Raw genomic sequence first — 14,175 nt, forward strand, 5'->3', positions numbered from 1 at the left:
TAACAACCAAAAGAAGTAATGGCCTCGCGTTGCATTGGATTCGTATTAGCTCCACCTAACAAGATTCACTGTGACGTTATCCGCTAGCGCCGCATCCTTTTGTAAATAATGGTGGCAAACATTGTCGCTGCGCCCGCTGCACTAACGAAAAGAGCCTCTAACCCGCTTCTCCAGTTCTCCGGCATTAACGATCTTCTACCTAATGACATTTTCACCGGGGACGATTAGTCCCCGCAAAAGAGAACAAAGCCAGCTTGTTGTTTCTAATAATGTGAACTGACTGCCTGCTGGGGGAACGACTGACTGACTATTTCCAGAGGCTTAACATTTGTTCTTTTCTCTTTTCTAATGGATTCCTTTGCAGCAATGGGAGCAAAAGTGATTATTTAACAGTAGACCAGTTAGTCAGCTTTCTCAATGAAGTAAGCTCTTTATTTTTCGTTAACTTTGCTCTCTGTGTGTTTGTTTGATTGTTTGTGTATGTTTGCCTTGCCTTCACTACCCTCAACATCTCCATTAAGGAGACTTTTTTACTTCCAAGGGCAACTTCCTCTGCATGCCATCCCTCATTCTATCCCCCTGTACGCCCCTCTTCTTCATCATCCCTCCTTCCCTCCCTCCTCAGCCTCGTTGGTGTCTGATGGATGTTGCCACGGCAACGGGAGGGTAGAGGTTTCTGTCCTGTTGCTTCCGCTGCCTGTGTTGTGGTTCTGTGACCAGCGCACTTGATACTAGACAGCACCTATGTGTGATTTGGTGTCACTTATGAATCATCATCCCCGTGTGTTATGTCAGATGCACAATTGTTTTTTTGTTTTTTTTTAAGACAAACATCTGTATGTTGGTCATTGTTTGATTTCGTTATTGGCACTTGTTCTCCAGAATCAGCGGGACCCCCGTCTCAATGAGATCCTCTTCCCGTTTTATGATCCCAAAAGAGCCACACAGATCATCGAGAAATACGAACGAGATGAAGGGCTCAAGAAGAAAGGTGAGTGAGGAGGAGAAATGAAACAGGAAACATTATGTGGGTCTCTGCTGCCACCAATCGGTTCGGCCAACAGAGTGCACACTTTATATATATTAATATATATTTTTTTAGATGACCTATTTAACAGTCCATCAGTGCTATGTGGGGAGAAATTTGAGAAATATTATCAAATAAACTTTAAATTGCACTGATATTCTGTTCAAGGATAACAGTAATGTTTACATGGTGCATGCCCGCCCTCTTCTGGACAAATGTGGTGTTACATCTATAAACAGTTTATAGAGCACCTTATTATTATTATTATCTGAAACTCAAGTATATGGGCATTTTTTTACCCAAATATGTATTCAATGTAATAATAATGTATGCATTTTCAATCTAACCTCCAGGCCTCATGTCCAGCGACGGTTTCTGCCGCTACCTGATGTCGGACGAGAATGCACCAGTGTTCCTGGACCGCCTGGAGCTTTACCAGGACATGGACCAGCCGCTGGCCCACTACTTCATTAGCTCGTCCCACAACTCCTACCTGACGGGTCGGCAGTTTGGCGGCAAGTCGTCGGTGGAGATGTATCGCCAGGCCCTGCTCTCAGGATGCAGGTAGTTATTCAAGACGCATGTTCACATTTTTGGGATGCAGATGCTGATTGTGTGTGTCAGGTGCGTGGAGCTGGACTGCTGGGACGGCAAAGGAGAGGACCAGGAGCCCATCATCACTCATGGCAAGGCCATGTGCACTGACATCCTGTTCAAGGTAAGCACTTTTACGTGGTGCTTGGGCGCACTCTTGTGGACAAATGTAGTAGTACATCTGCCATGACTGCCTACAGGATGTAATCCAAGCCATCAAGGACACGGCCTTCGTCACCACAGAGTTTCCTGTTATTTTATCCTTTGAAAACCACTGCAGGTATTTGCACAATTGTGAGGATGTTGTGTTTTATCCATTTTAGAATAAGGCTGTAATATTAAAAAGAATGGAAAATGTGAGCTGTAACTTATTTGCTTCTGTGTGTCCAGTAAACCACAACAGTACAAAATGGCCAAGTATTGCGAGGAGATTTTTGGCGAATTTCTCCAGAAGCAGCCGCTGGAAAACTTTCCGGTAACCTCTCTGCCCTCCAGAACCACTTTGGCGACTCGCTCCAATTCCAACGTATGAATGTTCCTTTTTGCAGATTGAGTCCGGTCGCCCCTTACCCTCGCCAAATGATCTCAAACGAAAAATCCTCATCAAAAACAAGCGCTTGAAACCGGAAGTGGAGCAGAGTAAGTTGACCACTTGTAAACGGAATCTTCGTTTTTGAGTCATCTTGTGGTTGAATGCGTGTTTTAATGCATCATACAGAGCAACTGGAGGCCTTCAAGAAGCACATGGAGGCAGGAGAGACCAACACCACGGCCATCATCATGGGAGAGGAGAACGAGGACGAAGCGGAGAACGGTGAGATCGGGCAACCCACCACAACCCGTGATGTCATTACGCCGCCCTCATCTGAAAATGACATCATGATCCCCAGGAGAAAAGGAGCCCGAAGATAAGGACGTGACCTCGGAGGCGCCCAGCAGCCTTTCGGAGGCACCCAGTGACAAAGAGGCCAACAGTGACTCTCAAGCTAACGCTCTGAGCACCAAGAAAGTGGAGGAGCGCAGCAACAGTATCAAAAAGGTGAGATTGACCCACTTTTACTCGGCCGTGATGTCGCTTCATATCGTCGCCTCGGGTCGCAGGTGCCCGACGACGAGACCACGGAAGTATCCGAAGCTACGGAAGCAGCCGACGCCACAGATATCTCGGAGGCGTCCGACCCTGACAACAACAAAAAGGTCCGTTTATGACACCGGCCACATCCCGACCAGGCCTGATCCAGTTTGTGTCCTCAATCAGGAGGGTTCCGAGGACTTGGAGGAAGCTCTGATCGCGCAGTACACGTACGTGGGCGCCACCACCAACATCCACCCGTACCTCTCCGCTATGGTCAACTACGCCCAGCCCGTCAAGTTCCAGAGTTTTGATGTGGCCGAGGGTGAGCTCACGTTCATCTCTTGAAATAGATCATGTGCATCTTCCTAATAAATTTTTTTTTTTCCTCTTCAGAGAAAAACATCCACCACAACATGTCGTCTTTCAACGAGTCTGTGGGCCTCGGCTACTTGAAGACCAACGCCATCGAGTTTGTCAAGTATCCTTTGGGTTCTGGATTGGAATCGCTTTTGGCTAAAATGTGAACTGTGTCGCTTGGCCTCACATGCGACCGCACACACTCTCCCTCCACAGGGACTTCTTGACCTGAGTTGTTCACACTAAAAATAGTCCTGCGGTGCAGATGATGCACACACACACACACACACACACACACACACACACACACACACACACACACACACACACACACACACACACACACACACATGCTGCGTCTTTGTCGGAATGTTCCTGAGCCCGAGCGCAGCTACAACAAGCGTCAGATGAGCCGTATCTACCCCAAAGGGGGCCGAGTGGACTCCAGTAATTACATGCCTCAGATCTTCTGGAACGCCGGCTGCCAGATGGTCTCACTCAACTTCCAGACCCCAGGTACCGCATCACGCCATGCGGGGCCGCCGTCAACCTCTCTCACACACACACACACACGCACCCACACACACACAGATTCTAAATATACATGTATTTTCAAGCAATACAAAATAATGCTTTTCAATTGAGCACCGACCAATTCAGGAGTAAAGCTCCATCGGAAATGGACGGATTTTACCACACCGCACTTGACTGCCCGCCTCAGACGTGGGCGCGAGCCTGTTGTAAAGCAGCTGTTGCCCCGCCGCCCGAGGCTAAAGGGCCGTTTGACATATGGCGCCTCCCGCAAACCGAGCATGTGCGAGGCCAGAGGCGCTGGCACGAGAAGATGAGCGCCTTCTAAGCCTTTGCAACGCTTTAGATTTTTTCTCTGTTTTCCCTCCTCAGATTTGGCCATGCAGCTGAATCAGGGAAAGTTTGAGTACAACGGATGCTGCGGGTGAGAGCATCTCCTTCCTCTCTCTCATCACTTAAAGCTTGTCACATCTCATTAGCGGTTGCCGTTGGTGACCGGAGCCGCCGCCTGGCGCTCCCCGGGGCCTGTAAGTGGTTTTCGGAGAAGTCATCTGTCTCGTCCTCCTCCCAACCGCCTCCCCCTCCCTCGCCACTGCTAATGCGGGAAATGTAATATGTGTAATATACAAGGAGGTCATGGGGCCATTATGTCCAAATGGGAAAACATCACCTGAAAGTGAAAGAAATCAATTCATTGACATTTTCCATTATTGCGCACATAAGGTACCTGCTGAAGCCCGATTTCATGCGGCGGTCCGACCGAACATTTGATCCCTTCTCGGAGACGCCGGTGGACGGCGTCATCGCCGCCACATGCAGTGTGCAGGTTAGATGCCGAACGTTTCGACCTCTTAAACGCTGATCCAGCCTTGTTTACCATTACCTCCTCTGCGCTTGCAGGTGTTCTCCGGCCAGTTTCTGTCGGACAAGAAGATCGGCACGTACGTGGAGGTGGACATGTACGGCCTGCCGACCGACACCATCCGCAAAGAGTTCCGCACGCGCATGGTGATGAACAACGGACTCAACCCTGCCTACAATGAGGAACCCTTCGTATTTAGAAAGGTGAGTCATATTAGTGGTTTTTTTTTTTGTATTTATTTTCAAGCAAAACATGCAATGCATTTAAATGTAGGTGTAATTAAATCATATTAAATAAAATGCGCGCTTGCAGGTTGCTGTGTGCGCAATAGTGCTGCTCTCAGCACAATGAGAAGTCTCTCAGCCGTGACTGTGACTCCAGCTCCCTTTAACACACACCATCAATCTCAGCGCCATGCAACACACACACACACAGACACACACACACACTATCAGTGAGGGGCATCACAGGCTGCTGGCGAGATCCCTTTTGTCACATGTGCACACGCAGCCGGCGGGAACCGGCAAACACCTTGAAAAGCTCAGCTGGCATGCATGCGCAACAAGCAAGACTCACCGGATGAGTCACAAGCGAGGAGGCGGGGCCTCACCACACCTCGCTTTGCGTAGCTTCATTCATCTCACCTCGGGATTCTCTTATCTCTTCGCCGGGGATTAATCATCCTCTTCTCTTTGTTCACTTATCACTTGGCTCTTCATACCCATAAACATACTGCAGATGTAACCTTTATGCATGTACAGCATGCGTTGTCATGGCGATGGCCTTGTCGCTACTCAAGTTGGCCATATTGTAAAGCATCATTTTGGTAAAAATTGTTTGTGTGGTTCTCTTTTTCCGCAGGTGATCCTGCCGGATCTGGCGGTGCTGCGCCTGGCCGTGTACGACGACAACAACAAGCTGATCGGCCAGCGCATCCTGCCGCTGGACGGCCTGCAGGCCGGCTACCGTCACATCTCACTGCGGAACGAGGGCAACAAACCCCTCTCGCTGCCCACCATCTTCTGCCAGATCATCCTCAAAACTTACGTGCCCGATGGCTTTGGGGGTGAGCGAAACAAACGTCCCCAAACGCTTTCCAGGTTCATTTCAAGGGAACTTTGTTTTCATTTTGTTCGACTTCCTTCCTCTTTGCCGCTGGTTGGTTTCCCGGTAATGATGTGCTTTAAACATGCAAATGAGAAGACATTTGCAGCTGTCATTAAAGCAAGCCAAAGGGTTGGCGCAGGGAAAATGACCGCACTCGTTAGCGCCTCCTCCTGCTGGGTGTGCTCTGATGCTAGAAGCATTTTGTTTTTGATTGTTTCCTGATTGCTTTTCTTTTTATACTTCTGCAAAGGACTTGTTGTCTTTCCATATTGGATTTATAATGTAAAGGGGAGGGTTTAAAAAAAATACATATAATCTAGCCATTGGCTAGTTTTCTAGAATAGTTTTTAGAATGGTAAAAATGTATTTTATTTTTTTAATTTATTTTATTCATTTTATTTATTTTTTTATATTGATTGTTTTTAAGTGAATTATATTTTAACCAAGCAGACATGAATGATACTTTGCAGCGATCGTAGATGCTCTGTCCGACCCGAAGAAATTTCTGACCATCGCGGAGAAAAGAGCCGATCAGATGAAAGCCCTCGGCATTGACACGGTACCTTCACAAACATAACCAAACATAAACAAAACACTGTCATGAAAACCGACTGTTGCGTCTCAGAACGACATCGCCGACGTCCCGAGCGGAAGCTCCAAGAACGACAAGAAGGGAAAAGGCCGAGGGGATACGGTGAAGGCCAGCGTGACGCCTCAGAGCAGCTCGGATGTCGCTCATACCTCCAACGCCGCCCAGAACAACACGGCAGAGACCAAGAAAGCAGATAACACACTGGTACCCAATGTCAGCATTGACGACTTAAAGCAAATGAAGGTACCATCTTTTTCAAAAAGTAATTTCTGTAAAATAAAAGACTCTGTGATGTAACGTGCGTCTCTCCCACTGCAGACGTACATTAAGCTCCTAAAAAAGCAACAAAAGGAGTTGAGCGCATTAAAGAAGAAGCACTTGAAGGTCAGTGATGCGTTCCTTACATTGCATCTGGATGTATATATTTATTTATTTATTTTAAATTGCCTTGGCAGGATCAAAACGCGATGCAGAAATCGCATGGCACGCAGGTGGACAAGGTGTTGTCGGCGCACGACAAGGAAAAGAGCACGCTGGAGAAACTGCTGGAGAAAGCCATCAAGAAACGAGGGTAACTCGTGACACGCCTGTACCTAATGAATTGTCCGCTGAGTATACGTATTGCCCATCAGGGAAAACAACTGCCAAGATTTGAAGAAAGAAACCGAAGACAAGATCCAAACGCTGGTCAACGATCACAAAGCTAAGGTGCGCGACATTCAGCCTCACTTGTGGTTTCGTCGTCGGGAGTCCTGACGTGCGTTTGTATGTGTGCGTGCATGCGCGCTAGGTGAAGGACACAACGGCGCAGCACACCAAGGAATGGTCGGAGCTGATCAGCGGCCACAGCAGCGAAGAGCAGGAGATGAAGGACGCCCACGTCACGCAGCAGTGCCAACACCTCAAGAAGCTGCTGAGTAGCATGCAGGAGCAGCAGACCGCCCAGCTCAAACTCATACACGAGCGGTTAGACACGCTTTTAAACTTACTTGTCTCTTCCGGGTTTCCGTAGTTCTCATTTCCACGTTTGTTGTGATGGCAGGCAGAGCAAAGAGATGCGAGCCAACCAGGCCAAGATGTCCATGGAGAACAGCAAAGCCATCAGCCAGGACAAGAGCATCAAAAACAAGGCAGAGAGGGAAAGGTGCAACAACACAAACACACACTTTTTAACATACAGTATTTACATACAGACGCCATTTTGTTTGTGACACGCAGGAGAGTGCGAGAGCTGAACAGCAGCAACACCAAAAAGTTCATGGATGAGAGGAAGAGGGTACGTACACAAAATCTGCACGCGTGGACCGGGGGGGAAGACGTGACGTTTGCGTGTTTGTGTTAGTTGGCCATGAAGCACCAGAAGGAAATGGAGCAGCTGGAGAAGAACCAGAAAGAGCAGGTGGAGAAACTGGACAAGTTCAATGAGCAGGTACAACAGAACATTATATAAAAGTCCCATTTTTATTTTTCATTAGGTACACTGACACTTTGACAAAGATTGCTCGTTCATCTCCATCCATCCCAGTGTGTATACATGTATAGCATGTATGTGTACACGTATGTTCTTTTTTTTTTGAGTTGTCTTTAATATCATTTGCTTCTCCTGGCACAGCTTTTGGCATCACACCATGCAAACAAACAAAAAGGTAGGTACCTCCTTCACGGTTTTACCACCATGACACTCTTCCTGTTTTTATGCTTTTAAATGCAATAAATATTTGTCAAGTTGTACGATGACATCATAAAGAGTCAAGTTGCGCAACCAAAACAAACGGGCTAGAAAGCAAACAAACTACTCGAACATCTTGACTTGATTTGCAATTCATCAAGTGTGCCGACTACCATGAATTTATAATGGTCTCATTGTTTTTATATCACAAAAACCTTTGAAAGGGGCTGTGTAGACTTTTTGTGCACACCATATGTTTATTGAATGTGCATGTGCCTTCCATGTATGTTTCTTAATGCTGTGTATGTATTTATGTTTAAAGGCAAAGGACATGCAGCAGATGGCCAAGTTGGAGGAGGGGATGGAGTGCAGACCTCCCACGGTGGTGTGAGCGTCTGACACGCACGCACACACAGACAGACACCAAAACTCAGCGCCCCCACACAAACACACACCAACAGACACAATGTAGCCCCCCCCTCCCCTTACAAACACCATTTAGCTTTGGAACTGTGCACATAAACACTTTGTTTGTATGTGACATGATTGGAATGTAGCACTGTTTGTACAATCACACTTGATTTCTAACGCAAAGCTGTTTTCTAAAATTTTGTTGAAGTAGTATTGTGGGGAAACAAAATGCCCACATTAGTGATGCGATGAAAACTCATCAGGGTGTTTTGCACCATCAGTGATGCTCCCAAATTAAATTGATTCTGATATTTTCATTAACCACTTCCATACAATTGTGTTGCCAAAAAAATTATACAGTGATGAATATTATTCCATCCAATTGTATGGAAGCGTTAAAAAAAAAATTTACTGCCCCAAAAAAAAGCTATTGTGTTGTCTGAAATGTTTACATTTTAATGTTTTATTGACCCCCTTCTTTAAATTCGCCCAAACTGGTTTTAACAGGTAAACTAGGGGTGGGCAAAGTCTGTTCTTTTATTTAAAAATTCAGATTTGATTATCAAGACGTTTGTAGCGTTCACATAGCTGCCCCTCCAATGCAGTTAATTTTAATGTATTTATTCAGTTTTACTATACAATTTTATTTATTCACATTTCTTAATTGAATATTTTAAAGTCATTTTTATATACATAGATACAATACAAAATATTTCCATTCACATTTTAATTTTGTTTTTATTTAAAAAAAAACATTATCTACACATGAGCTAACAGCACCCAGCCATTTTTAAAATCTAAGGTGTCTTTCGAGGACAAAAGTTTGCCCACCCCTAACGTGACTCAATACTCAAGCAGTGATTGAAAAAAAAAAAATGTGCAAAATAAAATCACCACCAAATTGCTAGTCCATGCTCACAGCAGCAGCTTTCTGACATCAGGATGACGTCTTTCTTTCCTCTCGCTTTAATTTCTGTTTTCTGTCTAATTCGTCTGAGCAGAGGCCGCCCCTCGAGTATTGACAAGGGCGTGAAAAAAGAAAGTGCTTTTATTCCTTGGCGTCGCAAATGTGCCACTTGGTGTCTGTTCAGATTGTTTTAATTTATTTGAGTGAGGGTCAATGCCAAATTCAAGAATTATTTATATGGAGATCTCTATATACATATATATATAAATAAATGAACATATATATTATATATATATATTAGATATGATGTCTAGTTAAATTGTTTGTTAGAGGCTTTTTTTTTTCTTCTATTTTTTGCACTTATGTTGTCGGTCCAGAAGCAAAAAATTATTTTTGCTTCTTTTTTTTTTTTTTTTTTTAAACTGTAGCTCGCCAACCAACCATACTGTGTGTGTGTGTGTGTTCTCTCTGGTCTTTTTTTTTTTTTTTTTTTTTGTATTTCTATTGTACTGTTGAACTTATAGCGACGATGACGCGGTTGTTACTCTGCTCCTTTAATACTGTTTTATAGTATGTGTACCAATAAATGACAGTGGAACATGGGACCTAAAAGCATTCATTTGCTTGCTTTTTCGCCTCATCTTACTTATGGAACCATAATCAATTTGTAATTCTATAGTTAAAAAATACAATTAACTGTAATTATTAAGCGGCTGGTGACAAAAGTCTTACTGTGAGTCTCCTTACGTCACATAACTTCCTGCGTTTGCTCTTCCTTTGTGGAATACGTTGGGCAAAAAAAAAAAAAAAAATGCAAAAAATATGTTAAATTCCACACCATCCAGAATCACAAGGAGGCATACATGGAGTGGAAAAATATAAGAGGTGAAATTTTTTTCCGAGTGTAACATAAGCATTGTCTTGTGTGTGGCAAGTCCAGTGACAAAAAAATATTTTCTCTCTTCTTTTTTTTTAGTTGCACCAAAAAATTTATAAAAATCCAGCAAGTACAGTATGATAACATCCATATGTGATCCAAAAAAAGCTCTTGTTTCCTCCTCTTCCTTTTTGGGTGGGGAGTGGAACAGGGGGTAGTTTTCTTTAGAAGTTGTAAAAAAGAAAATAAAATTTTTAAAGTCAATACAACTATTTTTAAAATAACAAACTCTTAAAAAAAGCAACGGTGTTAAAAATATCAAAATAAAAAAATAGAAATAATTCAAAATATATATATTTATTTTAATGTAACAATATGTGAAATATTTCAGACTTGGATCAAATATCAGTAGCAAGGTCTAAGCAATACTTTGAATACATTTTAAAAATATAAAAAATAATGAAGTTCAATCAAAAGCCTTCTGAATGAATTCAAGTTTTCAGTTGTACTCTCAGCGTGTCGACGAAGAAGTGCACAGGTTCAGTGAGCTTCTGCAGTGTACACCAAGGGGGAGGGGTCAAGCCAGCAACTACTCACCCCCCACCTGACACTATTACAAAGCCCTCAGTAAAAAAAAAAAAAAAATTATATCATCTACGTTAAATGAACAGTTCAAATTTCTCAACGAGGCAAGCCCAGACTTGCCTAGCAAAATTGCCATTTGTCTCCTTTGCTACCACGCAACTCCCCATGAGTAGCACCTGAAAGCTCCGGCGCACTTTTGTGCAGGCGCAGGGCTGGAGGCGGGCGCTTCGGCCGCCTCAGGTGGGGGGTGGGCGGCTTTCTCCCGTCACGCCTCACTGGCAGCGCAACCTGCAGTCAGTTGAGCCAGAGTGAGAGCCACTGCAGGGGTGTGGAGTGACGCCCACCAGATGACTTCACTTAGTCATCTTTAGTTTTTAGTGGATTTCAAATGGAATTTTTATTTTTCTTATTTTGCTTTTTTTTGGGGGGGGTGCATTAGTGACGTTTTGAAGGGAGGTATCCCTCCCTCCACTCTCTCTCTTTCTCGCTGTCTCCCTCCCGCCTCTTCTTCTTCCTTTCTTTCCCGCTCAGCTCAGGTGCTCGCAGTCGCACCGGGTTCGTGTCTCCGGCGGTTTTGGTGGGGGGGGAAACTGCTGGAAGATGGGACTAGCGGGCTTCAGCACCACGGAGAGCGGACAGCTCCTTCTACTGGGTCAGTGAGGAATGTGTATGCGTGCAGTGTGGATGCGAGCGTCTTTAACAAAAAAAAAGTGCCAAATCAAGCTGATTTTTTTTAATCAATTGTTTGTGATTTTAATCTATAAAAATGTTTATTTTGAAAGAATGTTTGGAATATTATTTCCAAATGCACCATTTCTCAACTCACAATGATTTGTTTTTTAATGCTGACTGTGCTGTATTCGGGGAGTACTGACTCTGAGTGTGTATAGTGTATGAATGCGTGCCAATGACAAATTGCGATCCAGTGACTATTTCTGTGTTAAATGATTACATAATTATTAATTAGCTCAATTTAAACCTCTGGGGCCCATAAATAGCCCACGAGCCGTAGCTTATTTTGACTGCATTCTTATTTTTTGTGAGTGCTGATCCCATTTTTGTGTAGGCGTGTAAGTGTGTGTGGGTGTGTTGAGTTGTCTTAACTCAACATTACATTGTGTGTCTGTCACGAAAAAAGCCTCTGAAAAATATTTGTATTAAATCCTATGAGATTTTTTATACGTTAATAATTGCTTTTAACGTGTTTTTAAGCTTGATTTGAATCCAATTTAATGTAACTGGAAGCTAACTTATGTTTTTGAATGCTGACTGTGCATTTTTGTGTGTGTGTTTGTGGGGGGGGGTAGTACAGTACTGATCATTTTCCCGTGCAGGCGCGTTGCTGCTGTCAGTGTCGATGTCGGTGGGCGAGCAGGAAGGCGAGAACCTGTCGGGTTTGTCGGACAACCCCGACCGGGCCATCTTTGCCGTGCGGGAGAACGGGACCACCTGTCTCATGGTGGAGTTCGCCGTCAGACTGGTTGTGCCCTACGACGTGCTGGCGCTCAACCGGATAGACGTAAGGAGACTCCGCCCACTTGAACCCACATACTCCACCCCCCAAATAATTAAATACACTAAAGAACTACAATAATGAAGGCTATTTAAATTTCCATTCAGTGATGTCCTTTCACTGTGTGCACAGCTAATCACAGAGCAGGCGTCATTCACGCTGCCTCGCAGTGCTCAGATTGAAGGCAAGTGTGACAGCACTGAGTCGGAGATCCACATCAGCTGGAAAAACCATGCCTACACTCTGCGCATCTTCTTCTCTAAAGTACCATGCAAAAATTTCTATATTTGTGTTATCTTTTGTTATATTTTTGGCCTTAATCATTGTGTGTGCATGGCAGGAGCTGCGTGCCAAGGGTGAAGAAATTTGGAAGGTCAGTAAGGTTCAGTTCGTGTATGACACATCAGAGAGTTCTCAATTTATCAACGCCTACAACCGTGAGTATGATTATTTTACCACGACAAGTTTTACATGCACAGATCCATATAAGTGACCTTTTTTTTGTATTCTCCACAAGCGGGCAAGCACACGGCGACCACTCACCGCCTGTCTGCCTTGGTGACGCCAGTCGGCCGTTCGTTCGTGTGCGCCGCTCAGCAGACGCTGACCCTCATCAGCAGCGACCACCAAAAGGGCGTCACCGTGCACATGTACGACATCCAGATTCAACCCTTCGACATGGCCGCTGACTTTGTCTTCAGCGAACGTGAGTAACACCGGCTGCTGCTAATGTCACAAAGTTTGGTGCAATTTCTTACTAAATCTTTCCTCACAGCGTACAAGTGCATGACGGACCAGCGCGAGCGCCTGGAGGAGACTCTCCCACTCATCCTGGGTTTCATCTTGGCACTGATCATCATCATCACGCTGACCGTCTACCACTTCCACCTCAAACTGAGCGCCAGCAGCACGCCGCCCCAGCTCCCGCGCGACCGCTCCATGTACAAGAACATGTAGAGGACTGGCGAGCGCAACTTGGAGCATCCCCATTCTCCAGCCTTGCATGGATGTTGATACTGTGCATTTGGAAAGCCACTTGAGCATTTATTCCATATCCTTGACACCCATGGTCCATGTCATCTCTTGACATGTACAGCAAGAATATGCAATAAATGCACTTTCCATAGCACCTGTCTCTTTAAGTGACATCATCATTCTCCTTTACTAAGATAATGGATGGGAATGACTCCTTACTCACTGTATCGTGCTCATTTTGTAGTGCTTTTCAAACGTAGTAAGTATATTATAGTGCACTCAATGTATGGCAGTCATGATTTAAAAAATAAAAAAAAAATCACCATGTATAGTAAGGCTTTAAAAATGACCAGGATTTTCTTTTATTATCATACACGGCACACCACAGTGGGTAGGGAGTGTTTCTCAATCACGTTCTTCAACATTTGTCGTCGTTTCCTCGCTGCTAAGCCGTCCTGTGTCGTCATTTCTTGTTGCTTTTGGAGCACGTGTGTGCGTGTGTGTGTGTGTGTGTGTGTGTGCGTGCGTGTGTGTGTATTACAAAAGGAAGCAAGCCTGATCAGATAAGTCAAATGTTATTTTCTTGGGAAACTATGCATAAAAACCTCTGCTGAAAACACTCGGTGTCATTTTGGTGTTTTTGCATTGCTGTCAAAAAGACGAGGGGAGTCGGTGCACAGATGAAGTATTGATTTTGTCATCTAAATTGAAGTATTAATTTTATTAAATCCAGTGAAAGTCATAGTGGATGATTTTTGTTCATATTGTTTGGTTATGTTTCGTTTGTTTTTTTGGGTGCACTTACAGCATTAATAATTTGTAATAATATACATGGTAATTTTTTTAAGCCTTACTAATTGAAATTAATTATTTAATTATTTAATAATTAATTAATTGAACACAAATCTAAAGCTCATTTCTTACGTCTCTTCCTTTCTCAAAACATCTACAAACAAACCCAGCTGTTCTGTTTTATTTAGTAGTGAGGCGTCGTTGAAGGCTGAGAGAAGAGAAGCTCCTCTCTGCTGTCCCTCCTGAAATCAATATCCCATTACACCGCAAAGCACTTGCAGCACACAAAGACAAATAAGAC

At 44.2% G+C, this 14,175-nt stretch overlaps 2 protein-coding genes across 5 annotated transcripts in view; both read left to right on the forward strand.

Annotated features, from left to right (window-relative positions):
• Positions 1-9,747, forward strand: part of LOC125990539 (1-phosphatidylinositol 4,5-bisphosphate phosphodiesterase beta-4) — a 28,276-nt gene extending 18,529 nt beyond the window's left edge. For 3 of the 4 annotated variants that reach the window (XM_049757835.2, XM_049757836.2, XM_049757834.2), the window contains 28 exons: positions 365-422; positions 883-991; positions 1,381-1,591; positions 1,652-1,745; positions 1,822-1,901; positions 2,012-2,096; positions 2,170-2,260; positions 2,340-2,435; positions 2,512-2,660; positions 2,723-2,818; positions 2,880-3,018; positions 3,090-3,174; positions 3,445-3,569; positions 3,957-4,008; positions 4,308-4,410; positions 4,485-4,649; positions 5,308-5,512; positions 6,024-6,112; positions 6,179-6,388; positions 6,464-6,529; positions 6,601-6,716; positions 6,778-6,853; positions 6,936-7,111; positions 7,188-7,289; positions 7,364-7,421; positions 7,488-7,574; positions 7,758-7,791; positions 8,137-9,747. In XM_049757835.2, the coding sequence (XP_049613792.1) occupies positions 365-422; positions 883-991; positions 1,381-1,591; positions 1,652-1,745; positions 1,822-1,901; positions 2,012-2,096; positions 2,170-2,260; positions 2,340-2,435; positions 2,512-2,660; positions 2,723-2,818; positions 2,880-3,018; positions 3,090-3,174; positions 3,445-3,569; positions 3,957-4,008; positions 4,308-4,410; positions 4,485-4,649; positions 5,308-5,512; positions 6,024-6,112; positions 6,179-6,388; positions 6,464-6,529; positions 6,601-6,716; positions 6,778-6,853; positions 6,936-7,111; positions 7,188-7,289; positions 7,364-7,421; positions 7,488-7,574; positions 7,758-7,791; positions 8,137-8,213 (3,034 nt within the window). In that variant the 3' untranslated portion in view covers positions 8,214-9,747. The remainder of the gene's footprint in view (positions 1-364; positions 423-882; positions 992-1,380; positions 1,592-1,651; positions 1,746-1,821; positions 1,902-2,011; positions 2,097-2,169; positions 2,261-2,339; positions 2,436-2,511; positions 2,661-2,722; positions 2,819-2,879; positions 3,019-3,089; positions 3,175-3,444; positions 3,570-3,956; positions 4,009-4,307; positions 4,411-4,484; positions 4,650-5,307; positions 5,513-6,023; positions 6,113-6,178; positions 6,389-6,463; positions 6,530-6,600; positions 6,717-6,777; positions 6,854-6,935; positions 7,112-7,187; positions 7,290-7,363; positions 7,422-7,487; positions 7,575-7,757; positions 7,792-8,136) is intronic. The other variant, XM_049757837.2, reaches the window with a different exon arrangement.
• Positions 9,748-9,892: 145 nt separating this feature from the next.
• lamp5 (lysosomal associated membrane protein family member 5) lies at positions 9,893-13,701 on the forward strand. Its single transcript, XM_049757857.2, has 6 exons — positions 9,893-11,246; positions 11,929-12,113; positions 12,240-12,371; positions 12,448-12,544; positions 12,625-12,813; positions 12,883-13,701. The coding sequence occupies exons 1-6, from the start codon at positions 11,195-11,197 to the stop codon at positions 13,062-13,064; spliced, it is 837 nt and encodes a 278-aa protein (XP_049613814.1). The 5' UTR covers positions 9,893-11,194; the 3' UTR covers positions 13,065-13,701.
• Positions 13,702-14,175: the final 474 nt, after the last annotated feature.

This window comes from Syngnathus scovelli, chromosome 20 (assembly GCF_024217435.2).
Source record: "Syngnathus scovelli strain Florida chromosome 20, RoL_Ssco_1.2, whole genome shotgun sequence".
NCBI classification, from domain to species: Eukaryota; Metazoa; Chordata; class Actinopteri; order Syngnathiformes; family Syngnathidae; genus Syngnathus; species Syngnathus scovelli.

Coding starts and splice junctions, on each gene's coding strand:
- lamp5 (XM_049757857.2), top strand. CDS start 11,195: ATGGGACTAGCGGGCTTCAGCACCACGGAGAGCGGACAGCTCCTTCTA. Junction 11,247..11,928: donor CGGACAGCTCCTTCTACTGG/GTCAGTGAGGAA, acceptor TTTCCCGTGCAG/GCGCGTTGCTGCTGTCAGTG. Junction 12,114..12,239: donor TGGCGCTCAACCGGATAGAC/GTAAGGAGACTC, acceptor CTGTGTGCACAG/CTAATCACAGAGCAGGCGTC.